The sequence below is a fragment of the Cervus canadensis genome, chromosome 2 (genome assembly GCF_019320065.1).
Source record: "Cervus canadensis isolate Bull #8, Minnesota chromosome 2, ASM1932006v1, whole genome shotgun sequence".
NCBI classification, from domain to species: domain Eukaryota; kingdom Metazoa; phylum Chordata; class Mammalia; order Artiodactyla; family Cervidae; genus Cervus; species Cervus canadensis.
The window spans coordinates 17,736,621-17,757,910 of NC_057387.1; the positions used below are offsets into that span (position 1 = coordinate 17,736,621).

At 41.1% G+C, this 21,290-nt stretch overlaps 3 protein-coding genes across 3 annotated transcripts; 1 reads left to right on the forward strand and 2 right to left on the reverse strand.

Moving 5' to 3' along the window:
* Positions 1-3,543: 3,543 nt before the first annotated feature.
* LOC122427231 (histone H2B type 2-F) lies at positions 3,544-4,033 on the reverse strand. Its single transcript, XM_043446541.1, has one exon. It carries the CDS (start codon positions 3,989-3,991, stop codon positions 3,611-3,613), a length of 381 nt encoding a protein of 126 aa, XP_043302476.1. The 5' UTR covers positions 3,992-4,033; the 3' UTR covers positions 3,544-3,610.
* A 963-nt stretch (positions 4,034-4,996) lies between these two features.
* Positions 4,997-5,453, reverse strand: LOC122433941 (histone H3). Its single transcript, XM_043457041.1, has one exon. It carries the CDS (start codon positions 5,447-5,449, stop codon positions 5,039-5,041), a length of 411 nt encoding a protein of 136 aa, XP_043312976.1. The 5' UTR covers positions 5,450-5,453; the 3' UTR covers positions 4,997-5,038.
* A 10,006-nt stretch (positions 5,454-15,459) lies between these two features.
* Positions 15,460-16,199, forward strand: LOC122433962 (histone H4). The gene has a single exon (XM_043457076.1). The coding sequence runs from the start codon at positions 15,499-15,501 to the stop codon at positions 15,808-15,810; it is 312 nt and encodes a 103-aa protein (XP_043313011.1). The 5' UTR covers positions 15,460-15,498; the 3' UTR covers positions 15,811-16,199.
* The last annotated feature ends 5,091 nt before the right edge of the window (positions 16,200-21,290 follow it).

Sequence of the window (21,290 nt, forward strand, 5' to 3'; positions counted from 1 at the left end):
TGGCTAATTCATGTCAATGTATGACAAAAACCACTACAATATTGTAAAGTAATTAGCCTCCAACTAATAAAAATAAATGAAAAAAAAAAGAAAGTAAGCAGGGAAGAATAGCTTTCATGGGTAATGGTCTCCGATTCAATAATAAGTAAATATATTAATATTCAGATGGTACATGGAAGGAAATTTAGCACTTTTTTTCATCTCTGGAATGCAACTTCCACCTCCTTGTTTGAAACACTGGAAAAGCAGTACATCAAGCCAGGCTAAAAAACTTTACTCTAACCTCATCATTTTGGTTACAAAGACACATTCATCAGCTGAAGGGAAGGTATCAAATGCAGTACTTATCTTCTCTTTTAGGATTTTTAAATCTCTAACAGTCATTTTAACTGGGTCAGTAATTATTAAGAGCAATTAAAAAAGCATCCAGGTTAAAGGAGCAAGGAAAAAAAATAGGAAAAAGTAGAGGGGAAAAAAAATCTCATGGGAGCACCTGAATCTACCATCATTGCATCATTTTCTAGTGTTCTACAGTCTGGGCAGTTAGTCAACAAAATTTGAGGAGCTATTTTCTATCAGGCACTGGGATAGCCCTTGCGGAAGAAGACAAGTAGTATTTTAAAATGATAGATCCTACCCTCTAGCAGAAGATAAACACAAGAAAATGTAAAAGCAATGAAAAAAATTTAAGGACAATACTACACAGTTCACAAAGCTACACAGTTAATTGTTAATCCATTGTGCAAGGAATAGAGCCTTAAGAGTCAAAAGGAAGAAAACCTCCCCATGAAATAAAATAGGATGGAGAGGCTTCACAGAGTGGGATCTAAGTAAGAGTTTAAAGAACTGGGATAATGATAGGTTTGTGTAGTCTAGAGAATGACAGAGTACTTACTACAACTTAGAAGAGTGATACCACAAAAGCAAAAATGAAGAGAAATTTAAGATGCATTAAGTGAAGAAGAACTAAAGAGCCTCTTGATCAAAGTGAAAAAAGAGAGTGAAAAAGTTGGCTTAAAGCTCAACATTCAGAAAACCAAGATCATGGCATCCGGTCCCATCACTTCATGGGAAATAGATGGGGAAACAGTGGAAACAGTGACTGACTTTATTTTTCTGGGCTCTAAAATCACTGCAGATTGTGATTGCAGCCATGAAATTAAAAGACGCTTACTCCTTGGAAGGAAAGTTATGACCAACCTAGACAGCATATTAAAAAGCAGAAACATTGCCAACAAAGGTCCATCTAGTCAAGGCTATGGTTTTTCCAGTGGTCATGTATGGATGTGAGAGTTGGACTATAAAGAAAGCCGAGTGCCGAAGAATTGATGCTTTTGAACTGTGGTGTTGGAGAAGACTCTTGAGAGTCCCTTGGACTGCAAGGAGATCCAACCAGTCCATCCTAAAGATCAGTCCTGGGTATTCATTGGAAGGACTGATGTTGAAGCTGAAACTCCAATACTTTGGCCACCTGATGCAAAGAACTGACTCATTGGAAAAGACCCTGATGCTGGGAGGGATTGGGGGCAGGAGGAAAAGGGGATGACAGAGGATGAGATGGCTGGATGGCATCACCAACTCAATGGATATGGGTTTGGGTGGACTCTGGGAGTTGGTGATGGACAGAGAGGCCTGGCCTGCTGCGGTTCATGGGGTTGCAAAGAGTTGGACATGACTGAGCGACTGAACTGAACTGAACTGAAAGGATAGTGAGTAGAACATTTTACCTAAGCTGGAGGACTGGGGGAAACAAGTAATTGAAGAAGGTACCTTTTGGCAAGATGATAGAAGGCCTTTAGTTTCAGGATAAGGAAATGAGGTTTAATCTTTTAGTCACTGGATAAATAATGATGGCTTTTGATTAGATGAGCCAACTGCCAATGCTTTAACAACTTCAAAAGACCATAAGAAACATGGTCCCTAGTCCTCAGGGAGAAGAGAGCCCCTGAACTTTAGGATTCTAGTTGAGGAGAACAAATATACTATCTGATGGGTAGAAGACAGACCACCCTGGCCTTTAAACGTATAGTGATTTTTTCTACCATAAAATGTATTGTATAATGATTTTTTTTCTTTCAACTGGAAATTTTAGATTCTCAGTTGACTCATCTTTCCCTGGCCTCTTTGATAGTCTCTGGGGAAAGATGACTCACTGACTATATTTCTACATGAAAGAGAGAAATCACATACAGCCCACTTTATTCAACTTTTAATTAGATGTAAATTTGAACTCCTACATTATAAATTAATAAAATTCACTTTAAGCACAGTCATGTAAATTCCCCCGTTTGATTAATATAAAAACTTGACTGTCAAGTGAATTGGAAACTAAGATTTTGTCCTTTTGCCTTTGGTAAAATATCCAACCTTTGTCAGGATTAGTCTTGAGTTTTGCAAATTCTGAGAGCGCCTTAGAAATTCATCCCACGTTAACTGTGCCCTTTTATACATCATGCCCCCAAAATCCATTTAAAAAAAAAAAAAGACACCTGAGAATACCAAAATCCACCTCCCCAGTCCCCACCCCCAACCTGACTTTATCAGGGAACTTCAGGACAGGCACCTGGATGTATGTTTAGCAGGCTGGTAAGTGGTTCTTGCAACCAGGGAAGTTTGTTACAAAACTAAGACAAGGTCCTTGCCCTGGAGGAGATTATTTTCCTGTGGAAGAATGTAGGCAATCACAGTAAATTATGTGGTCAGTTTTCACCAAAAGCAGAGGACAGGTGAAAAATGTTTGATCTAAATGAGGACTAAATCCTAAAAGGGGCGGGGGGGGGGGGAATACAGTCCTGAAAGAAAGGAAGCCTTTGGGCACTGGGTCTCTCAACCTTATCACAAGGATCAACGTTACGCACAAGAGGTAACTCTTGGCTGTGGGGCGGTAAGCTGCCCTATATAGGATGTACCCACGGAACACCGGTAGCACCCTCCCAAGTGAGGTAGCACCCCTCCAAGTTCCCTGGAGTCCAAACGTCTCCAGATTTGCCAAACGTCCCATGGTTGGGGTTGGGGGGCGGCGTGCGAAAACTTATCTGGTCGAGGGTCACTAGGCTAAGAAGTTAGGGGAGGATGGCTAAGTTGGGATTTGCTGATAGGCCAACATACTAAAACACCTGGCTATGTTGGCAAAAGCTTGGGACAGATACCCGGAGATGTACGTTTAAAAAAGACTGAAATATTAGTAAACAGCGAGGATTGGGGAACTCAAGACACTATCTGTACGTTGAGAGTAAATCCCAGCTCGTTTACTAGATAAAAGAACAAATAAATTTAGCAGGTTAGCCCCCCTCCCCCCATACCTACACTCCACTGAGGACCCAGACTAGGCAGGTAGGGATCATCTTGAACACCCCTTATTACCAGCAAGACGACACTTACCATCAGGTGGCACCACTGGACCATGGGGCGTTTCGAATTTGAACGACTAGGGCAACTTTTAACACACATTGACCCAACCTAGCCCCACATGTAAACGCGATCCTAATTACGGACGCCCCAACGCAACTAATTCTTAAGTGTTTACAGCCACTTTCTCTGGTAAAGTAAGTGGCTCTGAAAAGAGCCTTTGTGTATAACGAAGATGTTCGATTTCGTCCTCTGAGCGCCCTTACTTTGAGCTGGTGTACTTGGTGACCGCCTTGGTGCCCTCGGACACGGCGTGTTTGGCCAGTTCGCCGGGCAGCAGCAGGCGCACCGCCGTCTGGATCTCTCGGGAAGTAATGGTCGAGCGCTTATTGTAATGCGCCAGGCGCGACGCTTCCCCAGCAATGCGCTCGAAGATATCATTGACGAAGGAGTTCATGATGCCCATGGCTTTGGACGAGATGCCGGTGTCCGGATGTACTTGTTTCAGCACTTTATACACGTAAACGGAATAGCTTTCCTTGCGGCTGCGCTTGCGCTTCTTGCCGTCCTTCTTCTGTACTTTCGTGACAGCTTTTTTAGAGCCTTTTTTAGGAACAGGAGCGGATTTTGCTGGATCCGGCATTTTTGCAGGAACACACACCACACGCTTGTGCTAAACGATGCCGACTACTTCAGACCTGGCCCCTTACACGTTATTTATAGAGCCTTTATGCAAATGAAGGCTAACAGAGTACTGCATTTTTATTGGTTAATATACAACAGTGTCGTCATAGAGAGGCAGAGTCCATGTAAATAAGGTTCCGCTGGCGTTTTCTTAGTGGTTCTTACAACAAATGTCTTGTTAACCAATCAAAATGTTCTGTTCCACACTAAATTAAGTAAATGTAGTTTCACCTGTTTGGGGTCTTTTGTTAAATGATTTTCACTTTTTCTCGTTGACTTGTATATAGTAGCGATCTGAAGCGCGTGCTAAAGACAAGCTAACTTTCTCTTATTTTTGCATCGTTTTACTCCTCTGTACTATTTTGTGGAAGTTTGATTCTGGTTTTCGCAACATACCTTAGCCGCCCACCCCCCCCCCCCCATTTTTTTTACTGTTTGCACCTTCTGTCTCATGCAGTTAGGAAGATGGGATCCTACATATCTCAGGGCTCTTGTCCCCATTCTTAACAGTTGAAATACCGAGGAACTACTTGGGGATCGAGGATTTATCTAACACCTGGCCTAATTCTAGTAACTGTAGAATCGAGCTGAAACCGATTACCATTCCTACAGTAACCACATAATGGCGGCCTTCTTTAGTATTCAGATTTGTGCTAACGTTTTGTACTAGCAGCTTGGAAAGCGCTACAATTGGCAGAGAATTTAGCTTCTTGCAGTTTTCTCAGAAATCTAGGTTGGAGCTCTGCGCTAAGAAATCAAACCGGCTTGTAAGCGCAGTTAACAAAAATGACCTAAACCTCGCTTCTGGGGCTCCCTCTAGCGTCTGTCAGCTTTAATTCCATAACCTCACCACTCAACGCGTGTTAAACTCCCCTACCCACTTTACCCTTAACATTCGTGCATTAAGAGCTCACCGACTAAAGTGAAAGCTGGTACAGCTGCTTTTTATGAAAACGTGGGTGGCTCTGAAAAGAGCCTTTAGATCGTCTACTTTAAAATGTACGCCTTAAGCCCGCTCCCCGCGGATGCGGCGAGCCAGCTGGATGTCTTTGGGCATGATGGTCACGCGCTTGGCGTGGATGGCGCACAGGTTCGTGTCTTCAAACAGCCCCACCAGGTAGGCCTCGCTCGCCTCCTGCAGCGCCATCACGGCCGAGCTCTGGAAGCGCAGATCGGTCTTAAAGTCCTGCGCGATCTCGCGCACCAGCCGCTGGAACGGCAGCTTCCGGATCAGCAGCTCGGTCGACTTCTGGTAGCGCCGGATCTCCCGCAGGGCCACGGTACCCGGCCGGTAGCGGTGCGGCTTCTTGACGCCGCCCGTGGCCGGCGCGCTCTTGCGAGCCGCCTTGGTAGCCAGCTGCTTCCGCGGGGCCTTGCCACCGGTGGACTTGCGGGCAGTCTGCTTCGTGCGCGCCATGGTTTCTCACAGGTTTTATTCACCGGCCCTCCTAGGCAGTCTCATTTATAGACATAGCCTCGTCTTGATTGGGCCAGAAAAGCTAGCAATTTCCGAAATTGTAATTTCATTGGCTAGAATTCAATCCTATTTGGGCAGAAGATTGTAATGCTGGTCTCTTCACTTACGACCTCCCTTTTCCAGCCCTTTTCTATAATCTTATCACAGATTTCTTTTTAAAGACCTTGTCTTTATATTGCTGTTAACTTTCGTAAGAACAATTTATGAAGTGTTTTTGCACGCTTGGGATTTATATTTTAGCAGGTTCTTTCAAAATACAAGCACGCCCTAGGTTTCAGCCTGCATTTCCGCTTACTAATTATTGTAACTCCTCTCCCGTAACTAACAAATTTATTTAGCTCCTGACAATGAGCTAAGCGACAGTTACATTGCGACTGAGGTTCAACAAAACAATATGTAGTTGAAGGAACCAGAAATTAAACTTCACCGTTACCTGGTTCGGAACTACACCCAAATTGTGTGCTGATGGTTACCAACTCAGTTAGAGCCATCTGCCTTCCCCACCCCGAAAGAGGTTTTCTCCTCAATCCATCAATGTGTAATTAGGTCCTATGGACAAACCGCTTTAAGTAAGGGAAGATAAGACCGGAAATATTCATTTCTCCCTTACAATAGTGAATAGCTTTAAATAGTCAAGTTGCTTATCAGTCATTTAACGTTAAAGGGTCAAAGCACATAAATTATTTGTTGATTACTGAGCTGCTAGCATATTTTCTTCAATAAAGTGTTTCCTAATGCTTACAGTTTCAAATCTTTTCTATTCTCTATACAGAAATTGAAGATCTTTTGCCTTTTATTTCCTGGGCTCTGAAGAATTTCTCAGAAAATTGCATGTAATAAAACAAAAGTTATGTAAGGTTACCAATGCTTAAAATTGCAATAACTAACAAACACTTTTAATGACATGCTTATTTGATTGGAAAAACATCGCATATAAAAACTCGAGAATAAAATCAGGCCCAAGAGGCTCAAAACTTAGCTCAAAGGTATGATGATCACTCTCCTGAAGTTAAAAGTAATTTTGAGAGTTTTTCCTGAACATTAAACACAAGGTAGAAACAACCCGTGACGTATGGTTGCCTTAGAAGTCACCTTTAATAACAGAATTCTGATTCATATTAGAAGTCTCCTTAGGCAGCAGCAATCTCCTCCTATAGGGAGAAGATCTAAAATGTCAGGGAGAAAGTGTTGCTGATGTGAACAACTGTTACCATCTCCTGTGGTTATTTTGTAATAATATCTTGCATATACAGAGCACCGCTCACTACTTTAAAATTTTCTACATATATTATTTAATTCCAGCTCTGTGAAATAGATGTTATTTAACTCATTTTACAGATAAACTGAGTCTCAGAGATGTTATAGCTCATCTTGGATAAGTAACAAAGCCTACATAATATTCTAAAGCACAAGAATGAAATCACAGTGGATTTCCAGTTTCTTCAGACTTGGGGTATATCTTAAAGCACTGAAGAATTTTCCCAACATACAATCGAATTACTCAACTCAGTTGTTACCGTCAGAAGAAGAAACTACCCCACGGTAGGTGTCTGGGTTACAGCCCAAAGCTGCCTACCCAAGTGTCACATTTCTTTGAAAAACATTTTTTTAAATTTGTTTTCATGTATCCACTCTAGGCCAAGCTGTATGGGATGTGTTCATTTAAATGAGAAAAAGATTCTCAAGCTGTCTGTTTATATAGAATCCAACAGTAATGGGATTTGCATTACCTTTATCAACCAAAACTTGGCACTTGCCACAGGTGCTTGCTGTCTACCTCTACAAGGATTAAGTCATGGGCTGCTGCAGCTGCTGACCTCCAACACTCCTTGAAGGAGTTCAGGGTGGAAAGCAGAAATTAGGTACTCTGTGCTCCGGAAAACTGGCAGGATGGGTCTTTAGATAGTTAGATATTCTCAGGAGCTGATTTCATGAGCCCAATTCTTATAAGAAAATATAGATATAAGATATCTAGAAAAACACTAAAATCCTTCATGGTGATAATTGTTTCTTGTGACTAGCAGAAGTTTCATAATGCCAGCAGAAACTTTCTATAAAAAATATGTGCTTGATTGCATGTGCTCCCTTTTTGCCAAAATCAAGTATATATTGTCTTTTCCCTCTACCTCTTTGGAAGTTTCTCAGAGCTATCTGAGGTGCGGTCTCCCAGGCTGCAGTCCTCATATTGCCCCAAATAACTTAACTCACAACTCTCCATTTTTTGTTTTTGTTTTTTAGTTGGTATCTTTATAACAGAGAATGAGAAAATTCTGAGAGTCTTCCTCTGGCTTAATAAAGAAGCTGAATAAGAATTTCTGCTTCTCAGAAAACAGTGATGCCAACTTAAATGTTAACTCTGAGACAACAAATCAAATAAGATAATCAGAATAGTACATTATTATGGGTCATACATAACATTTCTCTGAATATAACAATCTGTAATATATGGTCACCTTAGAAGTCATCTTTAATATGATACATGATTGTCTTAGAAGTCACCTTTAATAAGAGAATTCTGATTCATATAAGTTCAATTTCACCTAGTCTCCACATTGGACAATAGAGTAATAATCCTGTCAATGTTCTCAATATACCACTTTATCAAAAGCAAGTTTATAACAGAAGAATCTGTGCTTTGCTGCAGCGGTGAGGAAGGGGCAATCTTTTTTAATATTTCTGAAGTTTCTTTCATTAGAAATAACAAGAATCTTCAGTTTTAAGACTGGGCACTAAAATTTCATTATTTAGTACTGAGTAAATGGCAACCCACTCCAGTATTCTTGCCTGGAGAATCCCATGGATGGAGGAGCCTGGTCCTCCATGGCTTGCTGTTGGGGGAACAGGCTACAGTCCACGGGGTAGCAGAGTCAGACATGACTGATCGACTTCACTTCAGGGGAAGAAAACAGGCATGAGAAGCTTAAATTTTACCATAGGAAATAAGCAGGCAAAACATATAATGTTTTGTATGTGCATGTGTTTGTTTTTAATACAAAAGTAATGAACTAAATTATAAGTTCTAGGAAGATAGTTTGTGTCTTGTTTTTTACTTCAAGTACCCACGAGGTTTCAAGTATCTCAAATTTGAGACTAAATCTTCGTTCTGTGGGTTTCAGGCCACGTGCCTGCTTCTTTTCATCTTGAATGGTTTGCAACCCTGGACCAAATGGAGAGAAGGCAAAGGATTTGGAGTTTCCTTTCTTATCCCATTCTGAGCTAAACTCTTTCCCCCAACACTCTACTTATTGGATAAACACTTCCCCTTTCCTGCCTGACCTTAACACTGCTGCCTGTACTGGGAGGAAAAATTTTCCTTGACCCACTTAGGGTCCCTGGCTGAGTCTGAAAATTAAACAAAGACAGATAAATAAATGTGTGTGCTTTTTTCCTGTTAAAGTTTTACATGATGCAGGAACATTCATAAGGAAATGAAGATCTGAAGAAAGCAGCCTGAGCATTTTCATGCTAGATTTAATGAAGAGCAGGTGTTGTGTAGAAATATGAGCGGTCAATGAGTATGAAGTAAACGTACTAAACTGGGGGAACAGCAAGGCCTGCTTATTAGGATTCTTCTATGTGTCCCTTTGTCTTCAGAGATAAGGGTGCTCTTTTTCTCTGGGAATAGGGAGGGCACCTCTCACAGAAGAGTTTTATGACCTCTTTCAGGTGAGAAAGTCTGGGGACGGTCATAGTGACCCTCCTTCTGTCATTTTTTCAAAATTTCTTCAGCTATTCAATATGCTGAGGTGCCATATTTTGGAGCAGCATGTCTTGAAACCCATCAGTGGCAATATATGCCACCCCTAAAATATGTCATTTTGATATAAGGATTATTTTAAACTAGGGGACTTCCCTGGTGACTCAGATGGTAAAGAATCTGCCTGCAATGCAGGAGAGCTGGATTTGATCCCTGGTTCGGGAAGATCCCCTGGAGAAGGGAGTGGCAACTCACTCCAGTATTCTTGCCTAGAGAACTGCATGGACAGAGGAGCCTGGCACAGGCTACATCCAAGGGGTGGCAAAGGGAGATGTGGCTGAGCAACTTTCACTTTCATTTTTCGCTTTTTAAACTGAAGGCACTTGAAAAACAGCACATGCAAGAAGGGCCCTCTGATAACCCCTTTTCTTCCTTAAAAAAGGAGATTAACCCCCCTGCCCCATATGGTAGGTGTCTTCTCTATACAGGAGCGTGTTCCAAGACAGGGAATCCTGGGAAGCCAAGAGGAATCTGCTCAAACAAACCTTATTAAACTAACCCATATATTCCTAGTTACTTCTCTACCTAGTTAACTCCCCTAGTTAACTTCACATAGTTAGCTACCTTTGTCCAAACCCTTTGGTCTTGTCACATCTCTAGAATTCATCGGGTTTTTTATGTTTTAAAAGTTTTATATAAGCTTGGAGCCTACCTAGGTCTTCATGTTCCTTTTGAAGACTCCTGTATACACATAGAAATATGAAATTACATTCTTTTTTCCTTTTGACTGGATTTATGTCAGTTTAATTTTCAGGCCCAGTCACAAGAATCTAAGATGTAGAAGAAAGTTTTCCCTCTGCTATAAGTTTATACAATTTCTGGCTTTCTAGTATAACATGTCCCTGTGGACTGTAGTAGATTCAAGTAAAGTTACACACAGTATTTTAAAGCTATTCAAACAAGAACTTTGTTTGCTTCATTAACCATCCTCATGAGATTTGAGCTACATATTGCAGGGATTTTATGGGCTATTATTTTTAACATTTATTTGACTGTGTGGATCACAACAAACTGTGGAAAATTCTTCAAGAGAGGGAAATAGCAGACCACCTGACCTGCCTGCTGAGAAATCTGTCCTGCTTCTGTAGGACAAGAAGCAACAGTTAGAACTGGACATGGAACAGCAGACTGGTTCCAAATCAGGAAAGGAGTACATCAAGGCTGTATATTGTCACCCTGCTTAGTTAACTTATATGCAGAGTACATCATGCGAAATGTTGGGCTGGGTGAAGCACAAGCTGGAATCAAGATTGAAGGGAGAAATATCAGTAACCTCAGATACCCAGATGACACCACCCTTATGGAAGAAAGCAAAGAAGAACTAAAGAGCCTCTTGATGAAAGTGAAAGAGGAGAGTGAAAAAGTTGGCTTAAAACTCAACATTCAGAAAATTAAGATTATGGCATCTAGTCCCATCACTTCATGGCAAACAGATGGCAAACAGATGGGGAAACAATGGAAAGAGTGGGAGACTTTACTTTTGGGGGCTTCAAAATCACTGCAGATGGTGACTGCAGCCATAAAATTAAAAGACACTTGCTCCTTGGAAGAAAAGCTATGACCAACCTAGACAGCATACTAAAAAGCAGAGACATTACTTTGCCAACAAAGGTCCATCTAGTCAAAGCTACGGTTTTTCCAGTAGTCATGTATGGATGTGAGAGTTGGACTATAAAGAAAGCTGAGCACCTAAGAATTGATGCTTTTTGAACTGTGGTGTAGAAGACTCTTGAGAGTCCCTTGGGCTGCAAGGAGATCCAACCAGTCCATCCTAAAGGAGATCATTCCTGAATATTCATTGGAAGGACTAATGCTGAATCTAAAGCTCCAATACTTTGGCCACCTGATTCGAAGAACTGACTCATTTGAAAAGATCCTGATGCTGGGAAAGATTGAAGGTGGGAGGAGAAGGGACAACAGAGGATGCGATGGTTGGATGGCATCACCGACGTGATGGACATGAGTTTGAGTAGGCTCCAGGTGTTGATGATGGACAGGGAAGCCTGGCATGTGGCAGTCCATGGGGTCACAAAGAGTCAGACACGACTGAGAGAATGAACTGAACTGCAACTTAGAAAAAAAATTCAGGCTACAGTTGTTAGCAGGACACTTAATATTTCTGGTCTGTGGGGAAAATTAGAACAGAATGCTCACAAGTCAACCTACATATAGCCTGTCCAGAAAAAAAAAAAAAAGTATTTTTTAAACATATCCCCTTCCTCAACATTCCTTTCATTTAATTTTTGTAACAACAGTGTACATACATTATTTCATTTAATACAGCTGCACATGGATTGCTTTCCCAATCTGAATTTACTTGCAACAGAGAAAAAGAGAATTTATTTTGGAGAGAATTTTGTTTAGGTAATAAGTGATTAGTCCCTTCACAGGTGGATAAAGCGTACTGAAAGTTTGTACTCTCTCTGAATCTGCCTAGGGTCCTGTTCCCTCTGACATCAAAAATCATCACTTCTATCAGCCTGGGGAAGAGATACATGGACCCCAGGCTGAACAATTTCTTTCAGGAGACTGGGCTCTGCCCAGATAAGAGATAAAAGACCACATATTTCTTATTCATGAAGTTAAGGAGACCTCCCTGAATACACATATGCAGACAGGCTCCTTGGAGGTAAAAAAGGGAGGGGGCATCACCTCATAGTAATTGATGTCAACTACCTATAAGCCTGTTCACTAGAATCCATTTTGGCTAAGAGATGCATGTGCACACGTGGAAAAATCCTGAGATATACCAAATACAGACTCAGAACCAGGCAAACTGAAATGACTGGCCAAAGGAAACCTGGAAGCAATGCCCCAAAAAATGATTCAAACCACCACGAGAGTGCTACTCTCTCTCAGCCTGCCTTGTGTGTCTATCTGCACATACTGGACTCTTTTTCCTCCTAACAAATTCTGGTTTCAGTACTTTCCATCTTTGTGCAAATTCTTTTCTGCAAAGCCAGAGAGCCAGGGCCTTGTCATTGACCTCTGGTCTAGTGGCTAGGATTTGGTGCTCTCACTGCCACGACCCCAGCCTCAGCCTGGCCAGAAACCAAAGCCCCGCTTCAAGCTGCTGCAGTCTGAGAGCACTTGAGATCAAATCTTGGCTTGCGGTTGTTTCATCATGTTACACTTTGGTTGTGTCTTTCTTTCCTAGTAGTGTTTGAAGCAGTCAAACGGAGGAACTGTTCATTTTATAAACAATTATTGAGCTTGTGCTAGATACTGAACAACATGTTGGTTTACAAAGAGAAATAAAAACCACTGCCAGGCACTCAAAAGGGGGGGATATATAAGATGCAAAAGATACATAAAATAATGTGATAGATTCTATAAGAGTTGCTAAAGAGTCAGAAAAAAGCATGTGTTTCTCTGCCCTGAAGCAGCAAATGGAGAGGAAGATATTACAGGGAAGGAAAAATAATTTTCCCCCCACCCTTCTGAGTTCTCAGCTGAGACCTCTGTAATAAAAGACAGATTAACAAGAGAAAAACAAACAAATTTATTAATAGGTATACCTCAGGTTTATGTGAGAGATACAGGGCAAAATGAATAACTCCCCCAAATGGCTTAGAATACAGACTTAAATACCATCTTAAGAGGAAAGAGTGGTCAGGTAGGCCTTTAAGGGAGAGTAAATGAATTTTAGGAAAGACGAATGGGCCCCTAGAACAGATGAGTGGTGTGATCATTTGTGACATTTGTCTGAATGTGGTAGTGATGTACAGTTTCCTCTCCTGTGTTGCGCCAATCTTCCCTGATTGATAAAATCCCACAGAAATGGGATTTCTATCCACTGAGTTCCTTTCTGAGGATCTGTCTTTAGGTAGGTAAAAGAGTTCAAAGTAAGTCTATCTCTATATTAGCTGTTTTTCAAAGTATTACAGCTCAAAATAATCAATACACCAATGCCACATATTTTGAGGTAGCATGTCCAGAACACTCAGTCATATTCTGAAGTGGCATATGCTACTACCCTTCAAGATCTACTGTGAATTCCAGGTTGCTCATTTAGGCTTGTGATGCATGATAGCGCCATCCAAAGAGCAGAGTTGTTCAGTCGCTCAGTTGTGTGACTCTCTGCAACCCCATGGACTGTAGCCAGCCAGGCCCCTCGGTCCATGGGATTCTCCAGACACAAATACTGGAGTGGGTTGCCATTTCCTTCTCCAGATGAGCAGAGAGAGAACCTCAATTTTTATAGGGTGGAGGGAGAATATATTTCCTCAACCCCCACAAGAGTCACACCTTGGAGAGTTTAAACATTTTGATTTGGGGAGATTTTGAGTTTAAAATGACTGAAGAATAATCAGGAGAATCTCTGTGCCTGGAGCCTAGAAGTTTAGATAAAGATATAGATTTAAGATTCATTAGCACACAGAAGTGGAAAATCCCATAGACGGAGGAGCCTGGTAGGCTGCAGTCTATGGGGTTGCTAAGAGTTGGACAGGACTGAGCGACTTCACTTTCACTTTTCACTTTCATGCACTGGAGAAGGAAATGGCAACCCACTCCAGGGTTCTTGCCTGGAGAATCCCAGGGACGGGGGAGCCTGGTGGGCTCTATGGGGTCACACAGAGTCGGACATGACTGAGGCAACTTAGCAGCAGCAGTAGCACACAGAAGATAGAACTAAAGGAGAGATGAAAGAAGGCAGATAAGTTGTTTATTCTTTTTTTTTTTTTGGTCTGTTATGACTTATTTCCCACCAGTGACTAGGCTAATACAACATAATTTGCAAATATATTAGTTAAAATTATAATTTCTAATATTCTGGACATAAATTTTTTGCATCTTATTTAACATTGCTCTATTTAGCCATTAGCTTTTTTCTTTTTTTTCAAGTTTGTATGTTTTAGACATGAAAAAAAATAATAATAAACATATCTCAGAAAAAAGATAATTCTTTTTGAGGTAGAAACCACATCTCTTTCTATATTCTACAGAAGACCCTGGTTATGAACGTGCTATCAGTAGAACCCCAATCAATTTCATAAGGCAGTTTCTGATAATGACTCTCAATATGGAGCAGATGTCCTCTTGTGTGAAACCCAATTCAGCAAACTTTGCTAACTTCATGTCGGGCTTCAATTTAGGCACTGAATTCTCGCTGAAAACAAGGGTCAGATGTAGAGGATCTGTAGGAACTGAGGTACAGAAACTCTTCAGTCTTCTTTTTGTATGTATTGCTTCTTTCCGCAGTTTAGGACGACAGTGCGTTGGATTCACTGACTTCCACGTAAGAAGCCTTGCAGTATAGAGACCAATTTTCCTAGGATCTGATTTCTCCTGGGTGAGGTGAAACTCCATGCCTCATACGCACAAAATAGAGACGAGACTCGGGAATTACTGTGCTCTCTCTCCTTCCCGCTCCCCACGCCTGCCGGGTGCAGCTGCACTAGGGGTCGCCTCCTGGGTCTGTCCGGCTAATCGTGGAAACCGTGTCTGCTGTTTTATGTAACCGTGGTTTCGAAGCCTAGGATCTCTCTGTCGGGGTTAGATCCGGCGCTGGAGCTCGCTAACTCCTTTCTGTCTCTGGATTCCATCTGCCCTTCCCCTGGTTTTTCTCCCCATTCCTTTGTTCTTAGCCTAAATCTAATGTCTTCTGGGACCTCACAGACGGCGCGAGACAGAGGCGAAAACATCGGCAGGATCCGGAAGCTTGGATCCGAATTCTGCCGGGAATTCTGGCAAATAGATCTTTTAAAAGGGCACAGTCCACAATATTGTAAAGTATTAGCCTCCAACTAATAAAAATAAATTAAAAAAATGACTCATCCATTAAATTATAAAAAATAAATAAATAAAAGAGTACAGTCCGAGAGGAGAGGGGCAAGATAGGGGTAGAGGATTAAGGAATACAAAGTACTATGTATAAAATAAATAAACTAAAAGGGCATATTCTACAGCACAGATAATGTAGCCAATATTTTATAACTAAATGCAATCTGATTTATAAAAATATTGAATCGTTGTTGGTACACCTGAAATTAATATAAAATGTAAATATACTTCAAAAATAAATTAATAAACATGAAAGGAGAGGATCCATTAGAGGGCCCTGTGGAGGGTGGAGGAGGATAGGGAAACAGCAGAAACAGTTGAGTGGGCGGGGACAACTGGGACCGCTTCCCGCCCGCGCGCTTTCGGTTTTCAGTCAGGTCCGCTGCTCTTGTATATCTGGGGTAAAAGCAGCCCTTTCTGTCTGTAAGGTTTTCTGACCAGCTTAGTCATGTCTGGAAGAGGCAAGGGCGGCAAAGGCTTAGGCAAGGGTGGCGCCAAGCGTCATCGCAAAGTCCTGAGAGATAACATCCAAGGTATTACCAAGCCCGCCATTCGGCGCCTAGCTCGGCGTGGGGGAGTCAAACGCATTTCCGGCCTCATTTACGAGGAGACCCGAGGCGTGTTGAAGGTGTTTCTGGAGAACGTTATTCGGGACGCCGTCACCTACACGGAGCACGCCAAGCGCAAGACGGTCACTGCCATGGACGTGGTCTACGCGCTAAAGCGGCAGGGACGCACCCTGTATGGCTTCGGAGGTTGAGCTGCTGCCCCTGTGCTATGTGTGACAATCTCAAAGGCCCTTTTTAGGGCCAACCACACGGTCATCTGAAGAGCTGAATACTTAAAATATAGGTAACTTTGTATTTGACTAGAGTGGAGTCAGAAGTAGTGAATCCAAAAACTGCCAACGCTCGGAAGACAAGTCATTTACCAAAAGCTGCTCTTCACTTGTCTGCTTCGACTTGTTTGTTTTGGGGCTCGCTATCAATTGTAATCGTTGGACCAGGCTGTGGAAAGTAGTTTGTGTGGGCTTCACTGCCCAGCTATGGTGATCACACTGGGTGGTGGTAATTGCCATTACAATCTTCTCACCTGGGAAGGTGCAAAAGCACTAGCAAAGAAATAAATCCAGTAACCGGCCATTCAAAAATGAAACAAATATGGGGTTGTTAGGTGAGAGGTGGGTTTATTGAATTTTAAACATTCGGAGATTATCTGGCCAGTATATGGAAGGTATTTTGGTGTCCTGTGTTTATGCTAGAGGGGCCTCACAGCCGCTGAGAGCAGTGTGTGTGTACAACATTCAAGGGAGAATTTAAAGATTTAAGAGATGTGTTTTTCGGTGATAATATTACAAAGATACAAATGCAGAAACAACTACGAATTTTCAATAAAAGCTGAGCAGACTATAGAACTTTAATGTGAAAGCATGTCTTCAAGAAACAAAGTTCTGGTATGTGATTTTTCCATTAAGGCCTGTTGCAGCTTACAGTAGGAGACTGTCAGAAACATACCATCAATACAGAAAGCAAAGTTTAATTTTTAATAAGGCAAAAGCAAATTCTTATATATAGTCTTTCTCTATACTACCACTGCTAAATTGCCCTAATTTGAATTGAAGCGTAGGTCCACGCCTCTTGTCTAATTGTAGTTTTGCAGCTATTACGTTTGCAAGTAAAAGGGGTTTTTTTGGTGTTTCAGGCCTATGATTCTAGAGGTTTCCAACTCTTTGCAGCCCCAAGCACTAGGGGAAAAAAATAATACATAAAATACATACATATACAGCCCAAAAGTACATGGGTGTCACATATTTGGGATGATGTGAAATGTAAAAGATGATTATTATAGGAGTCCTAACAGCAGAGGTCACTGGCTGCTGGAAAATGATCAGGCTTGGCTTTAGAGATCGGGCTTGTATTGGGCTGTTAAGGAGCAGAATGCCTGGCTTCCTGATAAGATATACAGTCAAGGGGAGGGGTAGGATCAGGGAGGGAGAGGCAAGAATAACATTTGTGAAGATGTCCAAGTAAGAAGTAAACAAAAGGATTCAATGTTCAAGATGTTTCATCTTCCCTTCAAATTAAAATCTCAACAGCAACTGATGACATTTCTATTTCAAACATCACTATGATTTTTTTTTTTTTCATTTTAAAGGCAATACAGATTGAATATATGAGATCCTCTGAAGAAGGAGATTATCAAAAGCTTGAAAAGAAATCAAAGAATAAAGGAAGGAGGATGCGACATATCCATTATCTAAACTAGTGATTCCCAAAGTGTGGTATCTAGTCTAGGAGCATCAGCTTACCTGGGAATTGCTAGAAATCCAAAATCTTGGACCCAGATTTCGCAAAACCCCAGACCTGTTGCATGAGAAACTTTAGGAAGTGAGATCTAGCAATTCGTATTTTAACAAACCCTCCAGTTGATTCTGAAACACATTAAAGTTTGAGAACAACTGATTAAATAACAGTTTTTCTTTAAATCAAACAATATTTAGAATCGGAGTATATGTTGCCCTAATTTGTTTACCATATGTTAAATTTTGCATCTTTGATACCAAAAAAGAAAAAAACTTTAGGTGAATGATTCTAATAAAAAAAATTTTAGGACAAAATATTACAGGAGGAAAAGGTACAACTGCTTATTTCCTTAAAGCATTTGGGGCAAAAAAAAAGAAAAGTATGAATAAAAAATGTAGTCAGCTTCTTTTACTAAATACCATTGGTTGTGTTTTAACAGTATTTAATTTTGTTATGAAGGGATATATTTCTTTTTTTATTCTTAAATTTCTTTAAGAGCTTACAGTTTAACCATTAATTATACATCTTATTTACAGTGATTTTAATAGTGACCCCTCTTCCCAACTTGTCTACTCCACTAAATACTTAAAATAAGGCCTGACTGATACATCTTATTTACAGTGATTTTAATAGTGACCCCTCTTCCCAACTTGTCTACTCCACTAAATACTTAAAATAAGGCCTGACTGAATCTTCTGTTAGCCATATCCAGGCTCTGAATTTTGTCGAATTACAGAGTATACATTATGCATAGTTTTGTGTTAATAGTTTTGTTTTTGTCGTTCTTAACCATCTGTAACAGTGAGGAATATAATGCTATTTCACCTCTAATTTGAGAACAAAATAATTTCCTTCCCGTTTCTACCTCCTGAGTGGCTCAAGTGCTCTTGAAGCCAGCCCTGGCTGTCAGCTTGTTCCTCCCATGGCTGATTCAGGACTTTCAGTACAATACATGTGTACAAATGACTGTTTAATCTGCATGTCTACTTCCATTACCATGATGATAGAGGCACTTAAGTGTCACTGGCTAATCAGACATCACACTGGACCAGTTCGAAGACTTACCTTATCTTTCCAGACTCCCAACTTCTCTGAATAGCAGCATTATCCTCCTGAAGGCTAAATGTGCCTGTCATCTTTCACAATGTTCTTCCTCTGAAACATTCGACTCCAAACTTTATATTGTAGCAATTGATGTACATTATTTCTCTGTGTGAGCCAAAAGGATAGAATTATCATTAATACAGAATATTACCAGTATATATAAATATGTATGGATATATAGAAAACTATCAAGAAGAATGTTCACAGAAATTTGAGTGATTTATAGGTGTTGGTTTTTGTTATAATCATTGAACGTTGTAAATTGTTCCAATATCTTAAATAAGCACGTACAATTCCAGCCCCCACCCCCACCCAGATAATCAGAAGATGTGGGGTGGATGGGGAATGAGGGAGAAAGGAAAGAGATTCTGGATTATAGGGACCATGGCAAATCTTAACTTTGCCACAGTCCCATTTTCTCGTTGTAATGTTGCTGAGAATTCCTGACTTTCTTACAGAAATGATTCAAGGATCAAGTGAGAAGATCTCTGTGAAAGATTAAAGTGAAATCTTTCTATGTGAAAGTCTTGTAATGAAATAGAAACCTAAGCTGATGTATTTACTGCCTATTTCACCCAATGTAGGTCTTCTATGCTCCATAATAACTGGGGAAGCGGGAGTCAGTGTAGTCAAAATTTAAAGAGCAAAGAAGGGAGGAGGTGAGGGTGGGATGTTCTGAGAGAATAGCATTGAAACAAGTATACTATCAAGGGTAAAACAGATCACCAGCCCAGGTTGGATGCATGAGACAAGTGCTCAGGGCTGGTGCACTGGGAAGACCCAGAGGGATGGGATGGAGAGGGAGGCAGGAGGGGGGATCAGGATGGGGAACACATGTAAATCCATGGCTGATTCATGTCAATGTATGGCAAAAACCACTACAATATTGTAAAGTAATTAGCCTCCAACTAATAAAAATAAATGGAAAAAAAAATAAAGAGCAAAGAAGACAGTGGGTAAAGGTGGGTATGAACAAGTTGGCAGGTCAAGATTTTTCCGAATTAGAGCAGAAAAATGTGAAATCATCTTAAAGAATCAAACTTGCCAGCTGACTTGACTGTTAAAATGTGTATAAAGAGTAGAAAGTTATAACAAGTAGGTAACACAGCCTGTGAGAAATGTTAAATATAAATAGAGCATCTTCCTACATAGATATAGGAAAGGGTAGAAGTACCAAGTAAGCACCATATCAGATATTCATGAGATACATGAAGTGCTGAGTATTCATGGCTTCTATTAGCCATCCACTGGTGACAGCCACTGTTGCCCAAAATGTCCTCTGCATGCTAAACACAGAGAAATCCATAGCTGCTCAGCAAATTATTGGTGAATTACAATGACTGCCAGACACACTTGCCCCTGTATCTCACTGACTGAACAAGCTTAAATTAGGATCAAGCACCTTCTGTCTGCTGAGTCCCCTTGCCCAGTCTCTAGTCCTTTTAACTGCAGCATAAAGGGGAAGGCTGATGCCACAGAGCAAGACAGGACAGAAAACTGTGTAACTCAGCATTGGATACAGTGTTGTACTTCCCCCATCATTGAAGCCTGTTCTACTAATATGTATGTTAGTTTACCCTTGCTCGTCATTTTCCCTTGCTCTTTGTTTCATGTTTTAAATGGATTCAATTAACTGTGATTTGAACATCTTTATTTGGCCTTTCTGTTCAGTGAACTCTGGGATTTCTTATCTGGTAGTAGAGTAGAAGACTATGATTACAAGAAAGTAATTTCTTACCCACAACCTTATTAGAGAAGAGGGCTGGAAACGAGGGAGGAGAGGAGGGAACAAGGGGGTTGCAACCATCAAAGTACCCTCCAAGGCAGATGTACCCTGACTCTCTAGTGAGCATTTCCAGTTCTTGTCATGAGGCAGCCTTTAGAGTGAAATGGTACCCTGGTTGAGTAATGGCAGCCACTGAAGTCATCTGCCTCCAGGCTCTTCCAGTCTTTCTGATTGTAGTTTGGCTTCCCATATAGATCTGCCTGCAGGGAGCTAATGGACAGATCAGTTACACTTCTTGTTGGAAATAATTGTTCCAATTCTTGTTCCATGAGTTCTGAAACCAGATTATTCAAGTTAGGATCTTTCCTTTTGCTGTTGTTGTTATGTAACCCGCCAGAAATGCAAAAAAGGAAAATGCTGTCTGAGGCGGCCTTACAAATAGCTGAGAAAAGAGAACCTAAAGGCAAAGGAGAAAAGGAAAGATATACCCATCTGAATGCAGAGTTCCAATGGATAGCAAGGAGAAATAAAGCCTTCCTCAGTGATCAAGGCAAAGAAATAGAGGAAAACAATAGACTGGGAGACTAGAGACCTCTTCAAGAAAATTGGATATACCAAGGGAATATTTCATGCAAAGATGGGCACAATAAAGGAGAGAAACAGAATGGTCCTAACAGAAGCAGAAGATACTAATAACAGGTGGCAAGAATACACAGAAGAACTAGACAAAAAAGATGTTAATGACCCAGATAACCACAACGGTGTGATCACTCACCTCGAGCCAAACATCCTGGAATGAGAAGTCAAGCGGGCCTTGGGAAGCATCACTACAAACATCACTACACTAACTAAGCATCACTAGCTTAGTGGAGGTGATAGAATTCCAGCTAAGCTATTTCAAATCCTAAAAGATGCTGTGCAAGCGCTGCACTCAATATGCCAGCAAATCAAGTCACTCAACTGAGAATTCAAGCTGTACCTCAGAAAGCCCTATGTCTGTCTGTCCCTGAAAGTTTTACCATGAGGATGGATGAGCTGATGGGTGCAAAGGTGGTGCCCCACCACACCTTAAAAGTTACTACTTCTTAACTCAGAGTACTGACACAG